Raw genomic sequence first — 25,870 nt, 5'->3', positions numbered from 1 at the left:
TTAAAAATAACCAAGTAAGTAATATAATTAAACTACATTATGTAAAAGAAATAAGGTATGTTAATAAATAATCTTTATTTTAATTTATCTTAACAATTAACAAAACTTATCAAAATGAATCTCAACACAATCTTATTAAAGGATTAATTGCATTAAATCTACGTTTCCAATACAAAATCGAAAACTAAAACGGCAAATCGTTTATCATGTCAAAAACGTTTCGGAAATACCTAGAGATACCGTACACATGTTTTGAGGTTTCATTACTTACATCATAATGCAAATACTTTTTTAACGACTCGCTTATTGGCCTACTTTCATATGTGATGGTTCGGATGTGCTAAATCACCAACCGCCACGCTCAGCCGGCGAATCAAAGTACAAATTTACACTTAGAGAGTTAAAAAGTTGAAAAATTTCCATGCACGTCTCACAATCTTTTGTGTAGGAAGATTATCGTTTCCCTATAGTTTCTGCCATAAATGTGATTGACCTAATTTAGGCACTAATCGTTACAAAATGTCAAGGACGATTGGTTTAGATTTTATTTTATAGCGAAAATTAGTAAACCATTATGTTCAATTTAAGAAAACTGAGATGCTTTAATAATGTCGGACAGTGTATTTTTTTATTGATTTATAAAACTATGAAACAAACATCAGAATTTTGAGTAAGTAAAGGACTTCAACTTGACAATATTATTTTATACCAATCAACATGGCTTCCGTTTCAACTATTTTTCATTGTGTCACGAAATTTATTATTACAATGTTAATCAGTAATTACCGTTCATGTGGTAAATAAAACTGTGCAGTATATGCGTAAACCACATCACTTGTATAGTTTGTGATTGGTCAAGAAAAAGCAGCATTAACATCTGGGGATAGTGCTGTCATTATTTTGCAAGTTATCTTCATTGTTTGCCTCAAATACGACCTCAACCGTGGCTATCGTAATATACGTGTTCGTATGTCTTTGGAATTGTTTGCCACTCCATTTCTCTATTCTCTCATAAAATGTATATTTTTTATTGAGCAGCAGCTGTTCTTAGGGGCAAAAATAACAAATGATAGGCATTTTTCCATTTTGACTCACTTAAATACTTTGTAAACATGACACCAATTTTATAATTTTTGCTTTTAAAGGGTTGATTGGTGAGTTTAAACTTAAAAAAATTATGTATTTGGTTTAGCAGTAATAGAGTTCTTGTGGTCATGGTCAGTATTAACTTGTTAGTAGCATCACACATTTTAAATAGTATTCTGTTTGGAACCATATTTAAGTTTTTCATATTAGTCTAGCTGGCTTTAGATACTTTGCTTCTCACATATTAAATCAACTTTACTACTACTTTATTGATTTATTGACCAAGTTTATGTTTTTTACCTCATTTTCGCAGTATTTTTGAATTTTTGCAACATACATTTGTTTTGCTTTGGATTGAAAAAAGGTAAAGTTGGAAACAATAATATTACAATAGACACATTCTTGGGGTGTCGTCGAGAAAAAAGAAGGTTCAAAGCTTGCAAGTTGATAGTTTTCAGACGTTTTAAGGCCAACTGGCCTGTTTATCAAAGAAACATCCATAATTGATAGACAATAAAATAAAGTTAGGAAAAGGGCTTGACTATCTGACATGAAAGGTGTGATGTTTAAAAATTACGACTCCTTATAACTCCCCCAAACTCCTTAGTCTTCGTTTTTGGGTCTTCGTTTTCACATCACACCTTTTAGGTTAGTCAATCCTTTTTCTGACTTTTTTTATATGTTAATTGTAGTTGTCTCACTGATGAAGAGATCAGTTAGCCTTAAAACGTCTGAAGTACAAGCTTACAAGCTGTGAACCTTTTTCTGTTTCCTGGACCACACCCCAAGAACTCTACTGTGTTCAATAGAGGATTCAAAAACGACGCAAGGCATCAATCGTGGCAAGATAAAACAATAATAATGTATTACCTCAGCTTCATATAAACCTAAATCAATCGTTTGACGTGTTTAAACTACCAAACAAGACTAGTGCAACCCTTACATACCAACAACATTCTAAAACTGAGGTTTGTACTTTTTTACACATTCTTTAATTCGATTTAATACCGACTTTTCATGTATAAAGTACTATTGGTTATTTTATTCTTTTTAATATAAAATTAAGATTAAACGCATTTCCGTATACAAAAATGCGAACGTTTAAGAATTATACAATTAGATTCCTTCTAGTAATAGTGATGTGTTAATAGAAAAACAACTTGTAAATCGAATATCTATACATCATAATTGTTCTAATATAAATACAAACCAAAGAACAGTTACGGTTAGTATCATAGTTATATGGGTAGCAAAACGAGGACGTTGTCTGCCTAATGGACTTATAATTAACGATTAAGTCAGACAGAAACGGCCGTTAGCTACGCACATTAATATTTTTGGTTGAATTTTACAGGGCAGTTCTGCCTTATTACATGAACTAGCAATATCAATGATCACAATACAGAACGTTTGTAAATATAAACTGACTTGAAACGTTCAGCTAGTGAAAATTGACACTGTCACCGAAAACTTCAAACATTTACCTGGCAGTGTAGTATAAAGGGCCTAAGTTTAGACGTTTAGCCCCGCGTCACTAACAAAACTTACAAATCAATAGACCCTCGAGGAATTATTTGTTGAATTGATTATCTAATATAGACCTACACAATCGTTTTCCATTGTCATGAAAATTAACTATTTTGGCTTGTGTGTATTGTGGAAATGTTTTAGTGAACTAATGTGGTTTTTCAGCAATAGTGAGACCATTCTGAACGTTTAGCTAAACATTGGTAACGTTGTTCTTAATGTCTACTAAAACATTTACAGCTTTGATAGACGAGTCCGCTTGTAGCGATTAGTGTATGAACTTCGTCCAGGTCTGGAGTACACCGATCAAAATTTAGAGGGTAGATTGGCACAAGAGTACGTTATTACTTCGTATTACAATAATTATTCGTATTTAATATCATTAAACAGCCTTTTAGTTTTATTTTTATTGATGGCCCGCCTGGGAATTTTGCTCGAATTTTGGCACACAACGTAACCAAATTTTTATCGTTATTAGTTCATGGGTTAAATTCCCAAATTGACAATCAATATTTGGCACAAATACTCCTCTAAATTGTCGTAATTCCTCACAATTACCTTAAGTAGAACCACTCAAAATTTTGACAAATATACAACGTTAGGTAATTACCAAGTTCAAAATGAAAATTGAGCAATATACAATCGTAACTCAATTATAAATACTTTCAGTTATCTAAACAACTTTATAAATATTTTTGTCTATGAACCTTGTCCTAGTAATATCTTATAAATATGAACCTTAAATCGACTATTCGTGTTTATTTCACACTTATTATAAAAAGTACAAAGCGATTTTTAAAGTATTGAGTCTATGCGCGGTACTTACGACGCGTTAAATTCACTCGATTAGTGTCCGAATCGTCAAAGAACGTTTTTAGGTGGTTAGTCTTCGTATTAAAGCCCAAACTTATCACAAAACACCGAATAAATGTGATGCTTAATCCATTTTAACTCCAGCCAAACAATTATAAAAGAACTGTCAGATATTTTGTGGCCATCTGAACTGAATGAAATCAGAAAAGATATAAGAGTACTTCTTACTCTCTCTTACTCTTCTACCGTCATTTAACTATCAGATTTAAACAGTACCTATGAAGGTTGCTGTGAAATTTGCTGACGTTTAATTTATAGCTAACTTGTTTTCATCAAAATTATTAGTGTTTACAAAGGTTCTGTAGAATTTGACAGTTAAATGACATTTTAAAAAGTTTATTGCAAGAGAAGTATTACTAATTTAAATGAATTTACAGTTAAAAATTACCTAAATGTTTTGTTTTATGGATCAAGCACACCAGACGATTTTCCAGCTTTTTAAGCGGTTACTATATTAACTAATACAGGGTGATTCATTTTTAAATCAAATAATTTAAAAGTAAGATCATTTGTAATGGTTTACGTTTTTGTCCATCTAGGGCTAGGGCCACAAATATTTTGGTTTTAAGATTGTCTGAGTTTTACATTTCTTGCCTTTAGCTTGTTAACCCGAGTTTATGGGATGTACAACTTCACAATTGAACCAAATCAACGAGTTTTCACATGTTTTTTAAGTTTTGGAGAGATTTGATAATGTAAGAAAATCGTTTTATTGAGGTGGTATATTAATTTTTTTTTGTCTGTAGGAAGCTCCGATCAGACATTGTCTACAGTTAGAATTTGTCTGTCAGTCAATCCCCGAGAATTTTGACACTTATATAACAACTAACATATTAAACTAAAGATTTTTTGATACAAAAATTTAATCGCCCTGTATAATAAATTGTCTAAAAAACTGGATAGTTTAGCTACCTCACTCAAAAAGCTGTAATGTTCCAGAAACTCGATCGTAACGACATTTTCGCGCCACCGTAGTCCGGAGTTTCACTCGTGATACGTACCGTAAACGAGTTCGCCCGACCACTTCCAGTACTTCCACCTCGGCTATATGTTCGATATGTGCGCACCGCGCGCTCGATTGTGCGCAATTATGGCAGTGGCGTTCACAGTCGATCCTCTTCTTCTTCCTCCTCCTCTTCGACTTCCTCGATGCCCTCGTTCTCTTCGCGGTAACCTGGATGCTCTGAGATAGCGTAGTAGTTGCCGTTGTAAATCACGCCCAACTCTCGCATGTCAGCACCACGTATCGTTGCCTTTGAAAATGCCAGATTATTAAAGTTCAATCTTAGTTTTAGTAGTATTTAGATGATTAAATAAAACTTCTAAAAAAAGTCGAAGTTTCCTATGAATTATCTATATTACAAACGAACTGTAACAGTTTACTTTCATTTGAACCTATTTAGGTCAGTCTATTTAACTTGAGTATCCCAGAGAAACCTTACAGTGTATGTATAATCCGTGTAGAGCTTATAATCTGATTTCTCGTTCAAAATCATTTACGTAGTGATCTTTAGAGGTCTGCTGTAAACCAAAAGCAATATTTACCTTGATAGTCCAGTTGTAACAGTCGTCGCTTTCGCTTTCTCGATCCAGACGTTCCACGTCGAGAATTTTAGAGCTGAGCCGTTCCAGAATGATACCTATGTCCTTAATGCTTAGATGGCGTTTCTGGTCGACGCTGAGTTGATCGATGAGAAGCAGGAACTTTTCAGAGGTGACGGCCTCGTCCTCCATGACGGTATTTTCCGTCTCGGACTCGGAGGACTCATGTTCGGAGAGGCGTCCGCCGCCGCGGCCGTCACCCTCAACGTCTAGAATACACGTAGTGGTTGCCTATTTTGAGATCTTTCGTTGTTTCCTTTTAAGGTTGGGTGCTAGTGGCTTATATACTCAATACACATGCTACACGACTAATTCGGTGGTGATTTTCGAAAGCAATAAAACGTATATGCTTAGGTAGATAACTAACCTAAAAAACGAACGTGTCGGGGCTGAGGAGAAGCTTGTGCTTGCGCCCCGGCATCCTGGATGGGCGACGTGGCTACCGACTTGTGCACGGCGATTCGTCTTCCTTCTTCGTGCAGGGCGCAGCAATGAAAATCGCACTCAATAGCACCATTTTGAGGACTTCCCGCTCGAGGAAGATGGGCGTGGTGCGCACATTCGGGCGTGTGCACGTGCACGGGCGCTTCTAGAGAACTAGTTCGCCGAGCACCCATAGGTCGAACCTAATAACGACATTTCACCGTAATGAAGTGTTGCTTGTGTCAATCAATTCAAAATGCATTTCATTTAAAATAATCGTTTAGTGACTATTCTGATTATCAAATAGTTTGTACCTCATCATGATTTATCACAGTGATCTGAGGACTAGCCCTCCGAGGTGGCGTAAACCCGTCTTGAGACGATGGCGGGCCCTTGGTAGAAGTGGGCGGCTGCGCCCCCGCAACTGGCCGTTTGCTAGGCGAAAACTTGGCCGGAGATGGAACGTCGACTGGCCCTCGACCAGGCCGCTGGTCCCAGTGCAACACGACTGTGACCCGGCCCTGGAATCATTTGGTTAATTGACCGACTTTTTGTTACCTGGTTATGAAAGTATTGACCTTGTTGTCCATGATTTTCCACGAGGGTGTCTCATCCTGCAACTCCAAGGCATTGATCGTCTCGCATACGATGCGGGGTATGGCCGAGACTACTGAAACAAACCAAGCCTTAAGAAATATGTTTGATTCAACTTTCCGCCACTTACCTGCCCGAATAACATCAACCCCGGCCGGTAACCATCGTTCTCCAGGGCGTAACAATAACAATACACTATTAGGTGGTAACGTTCGGAAGTACTCGGCGTCTTCCACTTGGGTACCATCCGACTCTAGTACTAACCTCACCTACGATTATTTTTCTGGTAATTTGTATTCATACCTCGAAGAGGATGATATAATATAATGTAAAACACTCACGGAAATGAAGCTGAATCATGACACTGCTATTGACGAGCAAGGTATCGAAAATGAGACTGATATTTATGAGTAGAGTTTGTTGTCTATGATAAGGAGGGTCTATACTCTATACCTATACGGTAATCTTTAAAACGTAAAGAAAATGTAGATTTGGTTAAGTGCGTAATCATGGCTGCAATAAAATGATATTTAGAAGAAGTCGAATTGGTTTGGTTTTTGAGATAATTTGAAAAAAGTGACGTTAATATTGGACCTAGACCAAAACAAATAAAACTTATCTACAGCGACTTTTAAAGTGGCATTATCAGAAGTCAAGACTGTCAGGCAGCTTATGCGATTTTTTGCTGATTCTAAGCTGTTTTGCTCTCTTTAAGTACTGAGTAGGTATAGAATGTTTTAGTAACCGTATATGAGATAGATAAAAAATATTCTTACCGGTTCTTGTGCTGCAACCCCTAACTTGTCTCGGCCACGTGCCACCAACTCTTCGAGGCTACCCACCACCAGCCCCTTGCGCACGCTACGCTGCCCGTCCCATAGTTTGAAGGGCCGCTTGCCGCGCGCGTCCTTTGGAAAAAAAGTAAAACTTTTATTAGAAAACATATTTCCAATTGTCATTACTGTGTTTCTGCTATCCTAAAGCATTAGTAATACTTCGTTTCTTATTCACTTCTTGACAAAGAGTATTGATACATTGTAAAACCCGTTAAAAGATTACAAATACTGTGATATCATACTTTCAATGGTTTACTAGTAAATCCTACCCAAGCATGTGCTTGCAATGTTTGAATGGGTTTGTCTGAGTTTGCAATGCATGCAGGGATAATTAATATGTGAGTGCTAATATATCTAATGTAGTCTTTCGGATGGTTAAAAATTACAACTAAATCTAGCATACTGTTTTGCACTGAAGTTGCATAATAACCATTCAAAGAAAAAAGCAAAAATAGGGTTGTTTTGCATTTCTATTCAATAGTTTAAGAAAAATTTATTCATAAATTACCTTGTATAATTTTTGCACAAGATAAAGGAAACTGGTCAAGAATAACTTTGCTAACTGGCTTCAAGTAGATTGACTAAAATATCGTTTTGTTTGGTAATTTAAACCACTTCTCATTCTAGTATTAATAGTAATACTAAAATAAATAGTTTAGTAAGACAGTTGTAGTCATGTTTTATGGTATACCACATTATGGTAGTTTCATAATTTTAGATAATAATGACTTGTACAGTTTAACCATCACAATTAAATTTATTTGGACATGGTGGCAATTGAACCGGAGTCTTATTAGGAAGGGCGGCAAGCTTAACAGTCTTGCGCATACTAAATAAACAAATCGGACTGTACCAAAACCTGGTTTACTATCAATTCCTACCTAAAGCTCAAAAAATTACAATTGCAACGATTTGAAAAACAGAGTGTTGTTGAATGAACATATCTAATTTTTTAGAAAACAAAAATTCAAACAAACATCATGTCATGAAAGTAGATTTAATTTGAAAAAACTGTCGAATAAGCAGATCTCACGACATAAAAGAAAAACGCTATTACGAGGAAAACTTGGAGCACTGAATGAGGTGTAGCTCGTTTAATTGCGGGTGTAGATGTGGGAAATCCCCAGCACACATGTCACCTTATTAAATAATAATTGAGTGGCTCAGAAACACACCTGCAACACGCCCATGCTCACGGCCTGACGGCGGCTCAGAAAGCCAGTTTCGCGCCCGGTCGCCGCATCGCGACTGATCCTGACCTATCCCGGAGGAACTCGGTGACGCGGGTGCGTTGAACCGACCCAACATGCGCCGAAAAGGCCGGAGACGACTACGATCCCGGTCAACGAGGTTTGATTTGTGCATCAAGCTCTGGAGTTTGTCCAGAACGCGAACAATGCGGTAAAAATCCTGTTTAAATGTTGATAATAGTCAAGAAGTTTATATGTGCAAGCAAGTAACCTGCTGTCAATTTAAATGCAGGTTGGAGGTAGTTGACCCAGTGTCATATACTTTCAGGTTCAATGTGGCTATTGTTCTCATTGAAATTTTCTGACTGTCCTAGGAGTTCTTGACTTGTTAAAGTACAATAATTGTAATGACAATGTGTTTTCATAACTCATGGTTGTATGACTCGCACTTTTTTATAAAGTTGTTAAAGGCAAAAGATCTGGCTTACACATAAATTACGCCATTAGTATTTACCGTTAAAAACTGATAAATCAATCTGATTTTGCCAGCTCTTCCTATCACAACTCAATGTATCGACCTGCTTCCCTATTTACTCTGCGAAAGAGGTGGGGCACGCTTTAACTCCTTTATTCCAACCCGATTTCATCTTGATGATTACAGATTTGTACCTCAGCAAAACTGACTTTTACTCTCTTTTTTTGTTTATTTAATAATTAATAAAAGCATTCACAAAACAGAACTATTTCCAGGTTAGAGGTAAACCACGACCAAAAAAACCACAAATAACAACAAACATAATGTAGTGGAAGTTTAGCAGTTCAATCGAAAGTGGTAATAAAATGAACTCCGGTCCTGATGGCCTGCCCCAGGAAGCCGGGCTCGTACGATGCCCTGGCCTACGCTAACCTGGCCGGCCGTAAGCCAGACGATGGGCCGATGACCCATTTAATCATCATAGTACGAGAAAGTGGGTCGTCGTAGCAGGGCGCGAAATCGTAAGGGTTGTAGTGTGTAAAGTGGGGCGTTTTGGGAACGGGTTTACAGTCATAGTCCAGGAAAGGAGACAGTTTAAATGGTGTCGTCGTATTGCTCGACTATTATTATACAACTCTCCTTTCATTCCAGCGTATGAACAACTATTTTCATATACGACTATCATATTTTGATAAGTAAATGAACTCATCTGTCGATCGGTTTAAAACCGTTTAGATTTACTTAATTTGCGTGTTTGAATATGGAACAGAAGATTAAACTGATGAAGTAAATAGAGACAAAACTCCAAAATAACTAAAGATATATTTTACCAAACTTACCTAAAGCAAAGAAATTTGTTCTATACATATATACTTTTATCTCTAAACTTTGCTTTTATGAAACAAAAATAAAGAGAATACTAGTTAGTTTCTTCTACGTAGGTTTACACGTCAAACAAATCATAAACATACAGACAACGTATATTGGGCCAATTTAATATAAACAAGCATTTGCATTAATAACTACTCCTGGGACTTCCCATAAGTATAAGAAAATGCTTATTTTTATTGAATTGACCCATTGCCATTTTTATAGCCATTTTATAATCAAGATTTTCTTCTCACTTTAATGAGGTAAAAAACGATAATCTAAATCAAACAAACAACTGAAAAACACATAAAACATGCTAAAAATTAAAGGGGGTTATGTCAATTATTGAATTTTTCTGAGTTCATACAGAAACCATAATTTTGGTGACACTGACTGAGCTTGAAAAAATGAAAAGGCTAGTGATGCCTAACTACTCCAGGCAGGAACATCGAAAAAACATGAGACACCTTATGATAACACCTAAAAGGAAAAAATCTTGTGAAGTAGTAAAATCAAAGAAATTAATAAAGGTTTTCTCATCAAATAACTTTAGTACACATAGCACAGCCTGCATGCATATGCAGACATATTTACAAAAAAGTACAATTTTGGAGCAATTTATAAAAAAGACGTTTTCTCTGAAAAACAATGCTTACACTTATCGACTGACTTTTCGTCCAGATTCAGTAACCTTTAAACTACCCCTAACTTTAAAACGTAACACACCTAAAACCAACCCTCAATCTGGCAACATCCCCCAGAAAAGTGTACTAAACCAGGACACCCGAAGATATACGACCATGACCGATTAGTTTCCCCCAATCTTGTCGGGCTGCATCGTAAAAGGGGGCGCAATCTTGTCATGATGAGCAAAACACGGAATTCGTTCTAAGATTTTTTTTTTTAAACTACAGAACTACTACTAACATTCACAACTCCTTTCCCATGTCGCTGCTAACTAATTGTCAAGGCGTTAAAGTTAATGCAAAATTATACTTACAGTTGCCATAATTTTCTTGGATAAAACGTTTAATGCACAGCGACGTAACGTAAACAGGCAAAACAAGTACGAAATGATATGGGGTAATAATATAAAAACAGTGTAGGCGACACGTGGGCAGAGCAAAGAATTTATTAAAAATAATTCCAGAGAGTGCCTTCGGCAAAAATTAATGTTGCCGAGGTTTTGGGTAAATGTAATATTACGCGAAACAACAAACAACTTTTGAGGTGATTTCTATACGGCATGTTTGAATGTAACCCCCGGCCGAAAAGCTGTGTGGGAGTAGTTAATTTGGAAAAAAAATACAAATAAATGAAACAAATACAAATAAATCCGGCGGGTAAACGTTGGTTTTGTTTTTTAAAGAGAGCATTCTTAATTTTATTTGGGCACAATAAAAAAAGGAAAAATTCAAACTTAATTAAATATAATTATAATGTTTTGGTGTTTGATTGACTTGCATAGTCAGTTCAAAAAGGTTTGTTAAGGAAAAAATGTTGCATGTTGCAAGCTTGTTTAAAGCACATAATTTTCAATGCTTCTTATTAGCGTTGACTGGTTAGGCACCACTTTGTTAAACCTAACCTAAGACTTCAAAAACAAAATGGTTTACAAGAATATGTAGACTAACCTTTTTGAAATTGTCTTTTTGTAATAATTATATAAATTATAAAAATGCCTCGGAAATTGCTTCATCTATAGTATATTTTTATTGTAAACTTGAGTGTCCAAGAAGTCAAAATTCCATGTTACCACATCTCCTAACCATTTTCATAATTGAAAGGGTTATGATTCACCTTTATTTTTTGATGGGGTCAAATGCAAAGTGGTCCAAATTGATTTTAGGTCAATTCAAGGGTGGAAAGTACATTTGTTTAGTGGATAGTTCATTTTAACAGTTTACCATATTAAGGGTTTCGTTTAAATTGAAGTTAACGACTGTTACAAGACAAATTTGGTCAAATCGTATGTAAACAAAAGGTAGTCAACCATAAAATTTAAAAGTGGCACATTGTTGACTGGTTTTATCTTAAAACATAGGTATGGCAAAGTTCATTACATATTTACAGAATTGTTCCAAAAGAATCCTGAATATCCCAACAATTACAGAAATGCGTGGTTATCTTTTGTTATACATTCCGTGTTTAAATTTGTTATTTTTTACTTGTTGGAATATAAAATATGTAGATGTTAATATTATGTACCTTAATAACTGATTCAGAGATACTGTATTCCATAAGATTAGCAATTAACATGCCCATTTCTAGAAATCTATGCAAAAAGAAGTAAAATTTTTATATTTTGTGCATGCATTTAAGTTTTCTAGAAGCCTTTATGAGAATTGTCTATTAACACTTGAAGATGAGCTAAATTCTGGAATTAAAAAAAAAAAACATGAAACTTAAACATATTTTAAGGTTTTGAGTGTACTTGTTTTGCATTACTCAGCAATGTATGACACACCGGTTTATAACTAATGCCAAACAACGAGTGTTTCCACAACTGTTGTTTTATTAACAATTAAAGTGAGCATTTTTCAATATAAAAGATGAAAGCGAAACCAAGCAAGTCAATTGAACCGATAGGGTGTAACCTAACCAACTAGATAAACAAACGTGTTTAGTTTCTTTTGCATGCCTTAGAATACTTCTCAAAGTATCGGAAAACTGCTAAAAAGCATTGAAAGACGTAACGAAATAATGCCGAGTGAATTCTAAACGGTCATAACATAAAAGGGTGTGAACTGAATGTGGGTGGCGGCTGTACCAAACAAGGAGGTGCAAGAAATGTGTGGGCACAAGGCGTGAGAGGATCGGATATCAATTTTTTAAATTGTTTTCTGATGATTTACGATCAAATAAAGGTATTTAGTTAGAGCAGAGCTGATTGCTTATTTTTATTGTTACTGTGTTTTATATGGGAGGGAAATTACTTAACGTAAACATTTGCAGTAAAAATTAAATTTTAAGTCAAATAATTGAAGATCACTGCAATAGTAGTGAATTACGTGGTTTTGCTTAATCAATTAAAATAGTAGAATGTGTCGTACATTTTGAAATGATGTAATATTTTTTGTGTTACGTGCATGAAACCAAAATAAATGCGTGTATTTGTTTTTGGTGTTTCAAAATTGTCAATGCAGCATTCAGGGTGTATGCTTAGCCAAAATTGTGGGGGCGATGGCAACGTCATGGGACGGGGCTAGGAAACCTTTCAAGCTTAAGTGAAAAAATACAACAAAGCAGCAGTGCATAGAGCGGTGGTCATGCTTTTAAGTGCACAGTTGGTTTAGTACGGCGGGTGGGGTGCATCAATCACGGTTTAGTTTTAGGTGTCCGTACCTCTCTTGCCATCACGGCATCGTCGTCGGACGGCCCCTGTCCGGCCGTGTCCTGCACTCCCGCACTCACTGGCACGTGGGGTGGGGGCCCCCGAAACGTCGCGGGCCCTCGTCACAGTTGCATTCCGGTCTCGACTCGTCCATTCCGGGGCACAATGGCTTCGCTGCCACCTCGTCTTCTTGACCCGCCGCCGCCGTGTGCGGATTGCTAGCGCGCCCCCTGTCGGCCGATCGATCGTCCAGAGGCCTGCCTGGCTACGAGGCGCTGCTCAACACTCCAATCCACCAATAGGGCAGGCGCAACCCTAAACATGTTGCCACGTCATCTAATAATTAATCAACTTACCAAGATTCATATCACATGACTTTTGTTAGTTTCAGTCTTTTTTTTAATTTGAACATTTTCAGTTGATTGAGGAGTAGAAAATTCTCTATTATACACAGTGGAAACTCAAAATTATACTTACTTATAAAACCATAACAATATTTTAAAAAACACATACTGGAAAAAATCACCGTTTCAAAATTGATAATTTTAACGACTGAAACTAAACATGAAATTCATCAATGAAATCATTTTGTTAACTGATTTAAATAAAATTGTAATTGAAGTTATACTCTCATAAACTAAACGAGAGTGAGAAAAACAACATTAAAACGGACAAAAAGATTATATATTATCGAAAAAGATCTATAACAAAATATATTAAGATATATGGTTCGGTCGTTGTACGCGTGATACGGCCACAACACATAAGCTTTTAATATAAATATTATATTAAAACGACACTAATTGTCTTAATTCTACAAATGCATCATAAAAAGGCACCAGCGGTAAGTGCAATAACTAGACAAGATACAGGGTGAAATAATAATAATAATACACATAACATCCACCACATAGAACAACCGTAATGACCATAATTTTTAAAATTTGGTAATCAAAGTTTTATGTGAAATTTGACATTTGCAATACCTAAAACAATTGTAATTTTCGCATATCAGAAAACGTTTTTTTTTCTTGGTTTTTGTATTTTGTTGTGTTAAACAAGGTTGGTTCTAAGAGTGGGTGCAGAAAAACGTAAAAAATGATGCAGGGTGGTAAAAAATTGGTCTCAAAAAATGCAGGGCGAATTTGACGTCACGATAAAGTAATTTGTCAGTTGGTCAAAATATTGTTCAACTACGTCATCGTAACGTCAAATTTGCAGCATAAAATGTTGGTGTTACATTTAAAAAAAATGACGTTTTTGTTGACGTTTTTTTGACCCACTCTTAGAACCAACCTTGTTTAGCACGACAACACACAAAAACCAACAGAAAAACATTTTGTGATATGCAAACATTACAATTGTTTTAGCTATTGCAAATGTCCAATTTTACATTAAATGGTACGGATACAGATTGGTATATGACATGATACACATGAAATATGTTTAGAATTTGTGGTAGAATCCAATAAAGACACAATATACAAGGTGTTTCATTAAAAAAAAAACTGTATAACCGAAAGTTTACTATTTTGAAACTATTTTAGGTGAACTTTCAGATTTTATTTTTTATTTTTTAATGGTTAGTTGTGGTACGTATACTCTGTATTTTTAAGTAGTTCATTAATATACCAGGTAAGCCAAATTTAAGCAACAAACCAAACCTACATTTTTTTAAATAGGATGACAAATTTTTTATTTGCTATGTGGATTATACGTCAAATGCTAGCCCTACTTGATGTAAAACTATGATAAGGATGATCAAATTCAATCAGTCACCCTGTATCTTTAATACAAATGCAAATTGCTGTGTGTGTGTAATGTTAGGCTTACTGTCATTTACTAGTATCTTGATTTGGTTTAAATGGAAGAAAAAATAGATAAAGAAAAATTCGAGGTGAACCTGCACATAGCATTAATATAAAGCTAGTTATTTTACTTGTAAACAAAGGACGGAAAATGTGCACTCAAAATAATATTTCTGGATATATAAATGTCTCATATTTTACCTGCTCAATTTTAAATAGGAACCCAAGGAATCATTTCAGTCAGTTTTGGGAAACATTTTGTTTGTGCATAAGGAAGAAATTTAGGAAAACCTTGGACTATCATTGCAGTAAAATTCTCCCATTTTGTGCCATCTAACAATCTAATAACTTCAGAGTTGGTCATTGAAGAATTTTAAACACGAACTAAAAAATATCACATAAAGATAGGCGTAATAATTAACTAAGGATATAGTAAGCACTACTCCCTAAATAATAAACATCTCTATTTAAAATACTTTGAAACTTCAGACCCTTAATCGTTTGATTAAGTCTAAGTTGCGGCTATCATCTCTTTTTTCTTATGTAATTTGAATGAAATAAGCCGTTTTTTCTTCGGTTTTTTCTCTGGTTTGACGTTATTATCGCTGTTGTGATTGTCGGAGGCGGTTCGTTGTTCGTCGAGTTGTTCGGCTGATTTTGAAGAGGAATTTATTTGTGCCTCTTCATTGGCTGATGATCGATTTTTGTTTGATTTCGATTTAGGCACGATACTAAAACCAAAACCTCAGAAATCATTTGCTGAAAATGAACTTCAAACTCACCTTTTGAATTTTTTAAAGAATGAAAGCATATTCCTAACTGCATTATCCTCATACTGTCCTATACTATTGGCACTAGTTGAAGGCACAATATTATCTTCAGGCACTTCGGTATTTGGTAAGTCATTCATACTATTACTAGTGAACTTAACAGAATGCGATGAAGTACGTGAAGTACTTGATGAACGTCTCAAATCCAAAGGTGACAAGTGTTGTTCTGAATTCGACACTGACCTAATTATACAACAAATTGAGTAAAAATCCAAAACAGAAGATTGAAAGTACCTTGTAACGGCATTTGACTGGGCTATCGCTCTGCGAGAATCAACACCATGAAATAAACTAAACAAACAACATTAAAACCCCTTAGTAGTAAGTGTTAAATGTATATTTACCTGTTTTCGGGCAAACTTAATTTAGCTCTAGGTTTCTCAGGACCTACAATAGAGTCTCGAAGTTTATCCCAAAAATTCCACATGGGCCCTGACCTTCTAATGTCTAACTTGAAATAACAGTTCAACTCTGGAGGTATGTATTCGCAATCCTTGTAAATACATGGTATAATTTTCCTTCTCCTTTGCTCTACCAATAACAAACACGTTAACTTTCAACTTGACACTCCCTAAGTAGTTTACCTATTGATATAGACTGTGCAAAGCTGTAGAAAAATTTATTTGCATCACTTCGCAGAAATGCCGGCGTCACTATTACAATAACCCTCCGGCATCTAAAAAAACATTCACCCATACAGTCTAAAACAACATGCGAACGGCTATAATGACCTTTCAGCAATTAACTTGATAACAGCGTCATGTTCACATTTTCCACCAACCAAATCTCTTTCCTTAACACACAGTTTAAGGTCTCTTTCCTCTAGATTGTCAATTAATTTTGTAGCAAAATCAATATCATCAACGTCAAATAAAACAAACGCATCATAGTGTTGAGGCTCTAAGCCTTCACTAATGTTATGCACATCGTCAGTTGTTAATATTTGGTTATCAATGCTTGGATCAATATCACTCACAACTTTCCCATTTTTAGGACGATCTTTATAAACTTTGAGATCCTCAGCTGAAAGGACTGTTTTGTAAGGCTAACCTGGTTAACTAATTAGAAAAAACCTACACACTAAACTTTCAATGTCATCAACAACATCAAAACGATCAAGGTGCTCCAAGTACTGTATTAATTTAGCCACTGTGGCTTCAGACTTTGCTTGATCACTCCACAGCTTTAAAACCTTATATGTGGGATCTGAATCATGTGAAATGCTACGAATTAGTTCACCTGATATTCCGCATAATTCAGCTAAACCACGATAATCTCTGAAAAAAGTAAATAATTTACTAGTTTGTGTGGTGGCGCAAACGTAAGAACAGTCATGAATCAAAGGAAATGTGTTTATTAGGGAATTCTGAACAACAAAAATGAATCAAGAATTTGAGTTTTTTTAAACTCTCAGGAAAAGTAGGTCACAGCTAAATTTTTGGTCATTTTTAACGGCTTGTATCTTCGAAATGCCTCAGCCAAATTTAGGAAAAGGAAAAGGCCATTTCTTCTAAAATCAAGACTGGCATTCATTTTGCCTCAAAGGTAATTTCTTCACAGATATACAGTGTAAAGAAAAATGGGCAGCCAATTTCAACCCAGTGAATTTGATAAATGAGCTAATAATAGAACATTCTTTCTTATGTCTTTTCATGGTTTCATTTTTGTTTGATATCTGGTGACATATTTGAGGGGTTTTTCAATTTTTGGTCTACAAAAGGAAGTTTTTTGAAAAAAATGCTATTTTTATGAGGTAGGTCTACCTACACCAGACAAGCTTTTATTAATCAACAGCCTTGGGTTTCATTTTTAATATGTATCTTTTTATTAAAATTATTCTAAGTATTTCTCCAGTAAACATGTAAATTTTCAGTAAGTATTGTCCTATAACTCCATTTTGTACAACACTAAAAAAATGTTGTAATCAGGAGGCAAGAAATAGAAAAAATCTATTTCTATTCTATTTCTCAAGTTTTTCTTTAATATGCTATTAAGGCATTTAAATTTAAGGATCTCCAAGAAGACATTAATTAATATTTTAGACCAATTAATGCAGACAAAATTCATTCACCTAAACATAAACATTGAGTTTCAAATTACATTATTTTCAATTGCAAATTACCTACTCTTACTAACTTGTACATTATTTCCCATCTTCAAGCTTCTTGTCCCTGTAAATCTCAAAAAAATCATAAATGAAAAAACCAGGTACTAAACTGTATACCTACAATATGGTATGTTTCTGTTAAAATGTTATTTTAGGTATTTATTTTCCCAAAACCTTCAACCTTTAACAAGGACTTTAAATAGCTGAATTTGGTAATTATTTATAACTGAGTTAAAAGAATGTAGCTAAGTAATCAATATGCGTTTCTTTATGACAACTACAAAGTTTAAAGTAGTGTAATCAGGTTTTTTCATGAAAACTTATTTCAATATGTGGCAACATGTGTTTTTTTTGTTATGATGATTATGTTATTCAATAAGTATTGTGTTCTGTGTGGGTCTGTCTACAGCTCCTACATCTCAAGCTCTTATATTTACATATAAACTTCATGTGAATGGAAAGAAGAGAATGTTGCTCAAACTCAACTGAAACAGAGACCTTTCTGGACATAACAATTTGTTTATAATATTACTTATAGCTTAAAAATTAGAACTAATCTGAGTAACACAATTCTAAGAAATTCATTACTAAAAGTAAATCTATACAGTAAAATGAAGACATTATCTTCATTTTACTCTATAGCTTTGCACCCCTGAAAACTGCTTACCTTGGTTTATTATCTTCACTTGGAATTAATTTTATAGGATTCAACAAGCCAGATATTAATTTTCTAGTACTTTCGCGCAATGCCAGAACACTAATATTTGTGTTGTTATTTTCCAGTTGTGTATCCATTTTATTTCCAAATAACCTTCAAGGTTCTACTGGCTTTACGACCTTCGGGCAATATTACTGCACATGCAAATGAAATTGCCTCGCCTTTTTGTCCGTAAACGAGCGCAGTAGAAAAGTCATGCTACAAGAACGTGATACTAAACAAATTCCTAAAAAATTGTAATTACAAAAATTAGTTTTGATTTGAATTTTATTATTAATTTGACAATTTTCTTACACTGACAGTTCTTCGACTTCTTCTTTTTTATTACCGTTCATAGAACAGAATCATATACTTTTCTGTGGATGAAATAAATAACTGCAAAATAAGATAATATATGAATCATTTTGAACTAATAGAACTGAAAAACTGGTGAAATGGTAAAATTAAAACAAAATCGATAAAGTATACTCGTTTTCCTGGGCATTTGTGTATAATATAATTCGAACTTTATAAACGAGGTATAAGACTGTCATCTGTCAACTTTTGTACAGGTGACATTGACGGAAGACGGAGGGGGAATATTTTGAAGGCCATCCAGAAAAAAAATTGTCAGAAAAAAGTTAATTTTTGACGTAGAAAAAAATATTTTTATCAGTTTGTCAACAAAAAATTAGCGTTATTGGCATGCAAATGGTATCTAAATTTGTTGTTTCTAAAAGTACTACACTTATTTCCGATCTTGAACTGCGGTGCCTTCAATACAATAACATTTTTCATGACCTTATTTCTGAAGGTGAGAGAAATTTTCGATTTGTGTGATGCTCCAGTGATTGAACCTTAAAAAAACAGTGGTGCCTGTCCATAACAACAGTATTTATTTTCGAATGATTGCTTGTGTATTACGCATAATTCTGATTTGGCATTGTCATAACATGTTTTTACCCAAATTATATGCTAATACTATCTAGACTACTGGTAGTCCCCAGGCCTGCATAATGTATATTGCATTGCATTGTAAACTTTCCTTTGGGGATTGCTTTTTTTACTGTTAATGCTTAAAATAGGTGATTACATTGTCACAGCTTAAATAAATGTCCATACTTAATATCTGCCTGGAATAGTAATGCTCATTGCAGAGTTTCAGTAACTTTCTCCAAACATTTTCTCATTCTACCATATTATTACATTTTCTTCAAGTATCCACCTGCTTGTAATGCATTAATACCAAAATATTTTGTTTTTTAGGTCAGACTTATTCAATTTGGACTGCAATCTACCTGTAGCTAATTCCCACTTTATTTGACCATGATATTTTCATGACAAAAATAAGTCTAAGTTACCCATTGAAATTAAATTATGTCGAAAATGAGTGAAAGTGAGAAAAAATGGGCTTGTGATTATTGTACTTATGAGAATTATCCATCAGCTATAAAATGCACCATGTGTCGAGGAGCTAGACCTTTTGAAAACATCTATCAGCTACATGGTAAGTTTCTATTAAATATTATGATTATTATCTGTTACAGTGTAGTGTTATTGTAACAACTTGCTGCCTACAATATTTGTATATAAAAAATATGCAAAAAACTAATTCTGCATAAGAGTGAAAGGATCAGTTGGTAGAGGCATATACTCAATAAACTTAGAAAGGTTTTTTTAAACAGATGATCCAAAATATCCTTCCAATATTACTGCAAGTTCAAAATTTAACTTACCTTGGAGATAATTAATAAATATAGGTTGTAGTTCTGGTATAGTTTTTCTTGCCATTGCACAGATTGAGACATACAAACATTCATTCCCCTTACTCGCCCTTCCCACCAACTCACCTAAGATTTTTACTTTTTTGGAAATTATGCAAATGCACTTCTGTCTCTAATATAAATGTAATGTTAATGTAATAGCATAAATGGTTTCTTAAGTTTTTTACACTTTACTGTCTCTCAGAAGCAAATTAAAAGTCTCTCTCTCTCTTAAATTAACTTTTCTCATAAATGATATTCTGGCAACAGTTGTCCTTGAAAATATGTTATAAGTTTTTAAATAGCTACTTGACAGCATTAAATCTTACTAAAAAAATGTGTCTAGTGCAATAATACCAGGTTACCACTATTTTTCACACATTACCAACATAGACTGACAACCATTCAATTTTTGTAATTTTTGAAGGTGACAAAGAAGATCGCTGTTCTCCTATAGGAGCAGCAGCTTCAGGTGAATTTCGAAAATCAAAAAACAAACCTCAGTGCGAGAATTGTACTAATGTTAACTGCGCTTCTTGCATAAGGTACAAATTAAAATAAAAAAACCCACAATTTTCACTGAACCTTTTTATGGGATAGTTGCGCTGGTTTACCGCTCACTGCTACCAATCTTCACGAACACATGCAACCCCTCCGGATATCTCAAAAGTCCGATCTGGCTCAAAGTTTATCCAGGAATAATAGTCCCCCACCTAGTTTAACGAATTTAGAAAATAGCAAAAGAACTTCACAAGCCAAATGGACTTGCCAGGTATTTGTTACAATGCGTGTTTCAATAAGACACAACAAAGATTGATTATTTGTTTTGTTATCAAGATATGTACTTACGAAAATTGGCCAAAATCACCAAAATGTGCAATGTGCGGTACACAAAATAATCAACGATCCCAAGCTTCTAGTCTTATACTACCCCCCGCCCCTGAGCGTATTGAAGATATCAACCAAGATGATCGATACCAATGTGCTATAAGTGGTAATTTTTTACGTCACTGATTACCAAAAAACTCATATGAATCATTACAGATCCTTCTCAAAATAATGTAGAGTCTGAAAGGCGATTAAGGCAGATGCGTCGCAACGCTGACTGGAATTGGCTAAACGCCTGTTTGGGCGTTATCAACGGAGATCCCAACCCTGTTGAAGCTTATCTCAGTTCAGGGGGCGATCCTGCTCGAACTCTTACAGCATCGGAATGCGCGTTGCTTAATAGGAATTCAGCTTTCGATGTTGGACACACTTTAGTCCATTTAGCAATAAGGTTTGTTAATTAGGCAATACACAAACACACAAATAGATATGTTGCTTTCTAGGTTTCAAAGGGACGACTTGTTAGCGGTGTTACTGTCTCAAATTGAAGGTTCTGGAGGATCTGGTATTAAAAGAGTACCAAGCTATGTTGCTCCTGATCTGGCTGCAGATATTCGCAGACATTTTACGTCTACACTCAGACAGAGAAAGGGAAACTTTCCTTGCCACTATATTACCGAATTTCCAATCTTTACTTTGCCAGCAGGTAATTTTAATACTGAGAGTAAACATAAAGCTATAATATTTTTATGTGTTTGTTATTTAGAGGTTGACACTCTTCCTTTAACCATTCAAGAACAGCTAATGTCAGAATTATTGGATAAAGACGCTCAGGAAGAGTTAGAGGCTGGCGATACGGCTGTGATAAATTGGGCAATTGGCGCGGGAGTTTGTCGTTTACATGCTTTGTGGAATAGGTAAATATTACTTGAAAAAAATATTATATTGCATCACGTTGTATCTGAACTTATTTACATTCAAATTCAGAGAATCTAGTTCCACCAATGCGAACTGTTCTATACTGATTAGCTAATAGCTGCTAAAATTGAACAGTGATTAAACATCAGCTAGCTAGCTTGTTTGAAAATGTCTCAAAACAGGATTTAGACACATAAAATTCTTTTCAATATTAACAATAAATAAATCAGTATAACATAATTTCTATTAAATCATTCCGTAAATTAAAATATGTTGAAGTATGATTGCCAACTTGAAATGTAGGTTCAATAATTATACAGAACTAAACGTAATCTGTCGTCGGTTGGGCTGATCTCAATATTATCATTACGTTCATCACGTTTACTTTGGTATTTTTGTGTTGTTACATTTTTGCAAACATTATTTAATAGCAAATAAATTGCGCGCCCCGTCAACCGGAACACTGATGTCATTTTTAAAACTTACATATTTCGATACGAATCAAAGGATTTTAATGCGGTAATCACTGTTATTTACCTTGATTTATTGCATTTTGGCTGACGCGAAAAACTTTTACTTTAATACACTATAACTGATCTAATTTGAAATTTATAATTTTTGATGTTTGCGAAAAAATGTGAAATGCTACTGAGGACTTTCTGAAAAAAGTTCCAGAGCCCTCTACAACTGTTTTAAATTGCCAGAGGCCTCTGCAAGTGTTATCCTTCTTAGACTTGTTTTAAATTGCCTCTAGAACCATTTTTAATGTGCCAAAGACTTCTAAATGCTGCTGAGAAGTTTCAGAATCCTCTACAACTCTCTTAAACTTTTCCAGAACTGTTTTAAATTGCCTGAGACCTTTAAGACCTGTTTTAAAGTTCCATGTACCTCTAAATGCCAGTTAAATTCAATTACCACAAAAATATCTTTTTAAAAAATGATTTATTTCAGAACGGAGTTACTGTATTGCGTGAATGCAGCATAATAACCTTCCCAGAGTTGGTTTAAATTGTCAGAGACCTCTAGGTTCATTTTGAATGTGTCTAAAACCTCAAAATAATGCAAAAAGCTACTGAGAACGTTCTAACAAGTTTCTGAGCTCTTTACAATTCATTTAAACATTTCCAGGACGGTTTTAAATTGCCAGAGGCCTCTAAGAGCATTTTGAAAGTTCTATAGAACTCTAAATGCTATTGAGAATCTGCTAAAAAGTGCCAGAGGTCTCTGTTTAAGACACAAGTGTCTTAAACCTCCCCAGACTTGTTTTAAATTTGCCAGAGGCCTCTAAGACCATTTTGAAAGTTCCATAGACTTCTAATTGCTATTGAGAATCTTCTAAAAAGTCCCAAAGAGGTCTACAAGTGTCTTAAATTTTAAATTAAGTTATGGCAGCTGCTTTTAATTTGTCAATTTAGTCGGTTGTATTTCCAATATTGTCTGTTACATAATTTGAGAACTTTTTAGCAAGTCTCATGTTTGATTACATCTTACAGGGTGTCCAGAGACAGTGAGTGAAACTCGAAATTGTTTGCACATCAAGTTGTTCTCACTTTAACTCTCTCTAGACAGCCTGTATGTAACACATAATATGATACCTACACCTGACAATGCTTTAATTTGAGATTAAGCACTGCTCTGTCCCATTTTTTGGATAAATCGATTTTTCTTGAAACAGAATGTTAATTGGAAATCGGCCAAAAACGAGAGATATAGACCTAAACAACTTGAAAATTATCCAAAAGCACTGTCTTGGTTCTTTGAACAAAATGTTTATCTTTCGGTTGGTTTAACGGGATGTGGATCGGGTTGAAAAAACAAATTATTTAGTCTCAATAATTTTCCAAGCAAAAAATCACCTGTGCACAATTTGTCTGATAAAGCCTGAAGGATATAACCTAATAATTTTGTATATTGCAAGATCTGCTGGTGATTGTTTATTGGACAGCGTAATGCAAGCAACTTGGGGAGTATTCGACAGAGATAACACGTTAAGAAGGGCTTTAGCCGAAAGTTTAGTCCATGCGGGGCATGCGTAAGTTAATATATTAAAAAAACCGTTTTGGTGGTAGTTTGGGCTTTACATTACAGCTTTTATCCTCGCTGGAAAGAGTACGAGTCGTCACACGCGTCCTTTTTGCAATATTCATTAGAAGAAGCTCAATGGGAAGATGACTGGAGTAGTTTAGTCGCATTGGCTGCTCAACCCGGTTCCAGCTTAGAGCAGTTACACGTATTTGCTTTAGCGCATATTTTACGAAGACCTATTTTAGTTTATGGTGTTAAGGTAAATTGCTCCATGGACTCTGTAGAATAGTTGATAATTAATTGAATTTTAGGTAGTAAAATCGTTTCGTGGTGAAGCATTATGCCCGGCTCGATTTGAAGGTGTCTACTTGCCGTTGTTGTGGGACTCGAGTTTCTGCTCGCGTTGTCCGATTGCTCTCGGGTATACTCGCGGTCACTTTTCTGCTTTAGTGCCCGTAGAACCGTCCTCAAACATGCGCCCAAGAGCATCTCTATTGCCTTTAGTTGATCGGGATCGAAAACCACTCCCGATTCATTTTTTGTTAGAATCAGAGGTAACAGTTTTTAGTAATTCAACCAATTTAACAGCATTATTTTCATTTCTTGTGTAATTTCTATAGCTGGGAAGAGAGGAAGCAATTCTGCGACAATGGATTGATGTGACAGAAACCGAAGACGGCATTCTAGTAGCTCAACAACCTATACATAAAAGACCACTTTTAGTAGCCCAAATGTGCGAGGAATGGCTAAACCACTACCGAAGGATTATGTAGGTATTAACAACGTATTTTGGCTATATCATTGTATAAATTTTTTATTTATTTGCAATTCTAATTTAATATTCTTATTCAGCCAGATGACATCTGCCCCATTTCCCAGGCCTGTCGCTATACAAGACTATTCTAGCGAAGGCGATACAGACTGCGAATGACTTGCAAACAACAGGCAACTTAGTTGAACCGTTAGAATTTTGCGAATATTTGCTTTAAATCTGCACAACCGGTCAATTAAACAATCTTAACAACACTTTGTTGGTTGAGAGTGATTGATGTTCGTAGTCGAGTTGGCAAATGTGCTTAGTTAGTTTATAATTAAATTTTTGGCAAATTTGGCGCCAACACTACCAAAATTCACCACTGAATTAGCGCTTTGTGATCCGTAAACATTTGGCGTAGATTTAATAAAACGTTAGAAAACATTTGCCATTCGCAATTATAACGTGTTTCAAGCTTGGAATGCTCTAGGATTTGATAATCCTTTGAAGACTCATAAAAATAACCGGTTCAAACATGTTGAAAATAATTAGAAATGCTGTTTCATATGTTTCCCAGGAAACCAAATCTTTAACTCCAATAATTAGTCACTTTTAATAAATACTTGTTCAGTAAGTAAAGTACAAATCAATATTGCTGGATTTATTTATTTTGTTTTTAGTTGAATATTGTTTAATTTCCACCAGTTTCAGCAAATTAGCACTCAGCCAACCTAAAATAAACGGGGTCTAATATAGTTTCTAGTTAGAACATCGATCTTGATCATTTTCTAGCTGGTTCTTTTATAAGTGAAAGCCCAACTAGACAATGACCAATGTATTGGAAGATGTCATTATAAAAGTAAACAGGGAATGTTAATTTGCTGCATTAAAAACTGATTTGTAGTATTGCACACAAAATAGTGGAATCTATATTATTTATTTTGTTGGGATGTTTATGTTTTTCATTCTTTTGTAAATATAATGGCGCAACTCAGTGTTTAATTATATAATTCATAATTTGTAAGGCTACGCAAAGGGAGAACACTAATTGTTTCGTTTTGAAAAATATTTATATGTTTATGGTTTTCCAGTAAATGAACTAGATTAAACCTAAAACGCAAATTAAAACGTACTATGTTTCACTGTTAACACTAACACTGTTACAAGAGAATTATTATAGAAAAGAAATAAATTAAAGAGTTTAAACAGGCAATCTTGTTTCATTTCTTCCAGACATTTTAAAGCTTATCCGGGTTTAGGACAAATGATTAATGTATTTGTCTATCTACAGGAATGGTTTGACTAAATGGCGTGTCCATGTAAATGAGAT

General features: G+C 34.8%; 3 protein-coding genes across 9 annotated transcripts; 1 reads left to right on the top strand and 2 right to left on the bottom strand.

Annotated features, from left to right (window-relative positions):
* Positions 1-56: 56 nt before the first annotated feature.
* On the bottom strand, positions 57-13,150 carry Drep2 (DNA fragmentation factor-related protein 2). Of its 3 annotated transcripts, none has more exons than XM_081978997.1 (8): positions 12,822-13,150; positions 6,882-7,013; positions 6,236-6,374; positions 6,090-6,181; positions 5,826-6,032; positions 5,456-5,714; positions 5,032-5,297; positions 57-4,739 (listed from the first exon to the last, which is right to left on the bottom strand). In XM_081978997.1, the coding sequence occupies exons 1-8, from the start codon at positions 12,831-12,833 to the stop codon at positions 4,590-4,592; spliced, it is 1,257 nt and encodes a 418-aa protein (XP_081835123.1). In that variant the 5' UTR covers positions 12,834-13,150; the 3' UTR covers positions 57-4,589. The 3 variants fall into 3 exon arrangements, with proteins under 3 accessions (XP_081835123.1, XP_081835122.1, XP_081835124.1); XM_081978996.1 differs by lacking the exon at positions 12,822-13,150 and adding an exon at positions 8,117-8,217; XM_081978998.1 differs by lacking the exon at positions 12,822-13,150 and adding an exon at positions 8,117-8,217 and having other exon boundaries at positions 6,090-6,178.
* Positions 13,151-13,472: 322 nt separating this feature from the next.
* Positions 13,473-18,571, bottom strand: Myd88 (myeloid differentiation primary response protein MyD88). The gene is made up of 8 exons (XM_081978992.1): positions 18,223-18,571; positions 16,526-16,725; positions 16,180-16,471; positions 16,033-16,124; positions 15,793-15,979; positions 15,683-15,739; positions 15,401-15,631; positions 13,473-15,349 (listed from the first exon to the last, which is right to left on the bottom strand). Exons 1-8 carry the CDS (start codon positions 18,348-18,350, stop codon positions 15,130-15,132), a joined length of 1,407 nt encoding a protein of 468 aa, XP_081835118.1. The 5' UTR covers positions 18,351-18,571; the 3' UTR covers positions 13,473-15,129.
* Positions 18,572-18,860: 289 nt separating this feature from the next.
* trbd (ubiquitin thioesterase trabid) lies at positions 18,861-25,753 on the top strand. Of its 5 annotated transcripts, none has more exons than XM_081978980.1 (13): positions 18,861-19,066; positions 19,519-19,759; positions 20,443-20,560; positions 20,616-20,787; positions 20,853-21,006; positions 21,060-21,294; positions 21,347-21,549; positions 21,610-21,760; positions 23,680-23,793; positions 23,850-24,045; positions 24,098-24,340; positions 24,407-24,555; positions 24,639-25,753. In XM_081978980.1, the coding sequence occupies exons 2-13, from the start codon at positions 19,630-19,632 to the stop codon at positions 24,715-24,717; spliced, it is 1,944 nt and encodes a 647-aa protein (XP_081835106.1). In that variant the 5' UTR covers positions 18,861-19,066; positions 19,519-19,629; the 3' UTR covers positions 24,718-25,753. The 5 variants fall into 5 exon arrangements, with proteins under 5 accessions (XP_081835106.1, XP_081835107.1, XP_081835103.1 ...); XM_081978981.1 differs by having other exon boundaries at positions 20,853-21,009; positions 24,407-24,559; XM_081978977.1 differs by having other exon boundaries at positions 18,862-19,066; positions 20,853-21,009.
* The last annotated feature ends 117 nt before the right edge of the window (positions 25,754-25,870 follow it).

The sequence above is a fragment of the Ips typographus genome, linkage group LG4 (genome assembly GCF_016097725.1).
Source record: "Ips typographus isolate SLU linkage group LG4, UJ_Ityp_2.0, whole genome shotgun sequence".
Classification (NCBI taxonomy): Eukaryota; Metazoa; Arthropoda; class Insecta; order Coleoptera; family Curculionidae; genus Ips; species Ips typographus.
The sequence above is the reverse complement of the archived record's forward strand: the minus strand, read 5'-3'. Positions and strand labels throughout refer to the sequence as shown.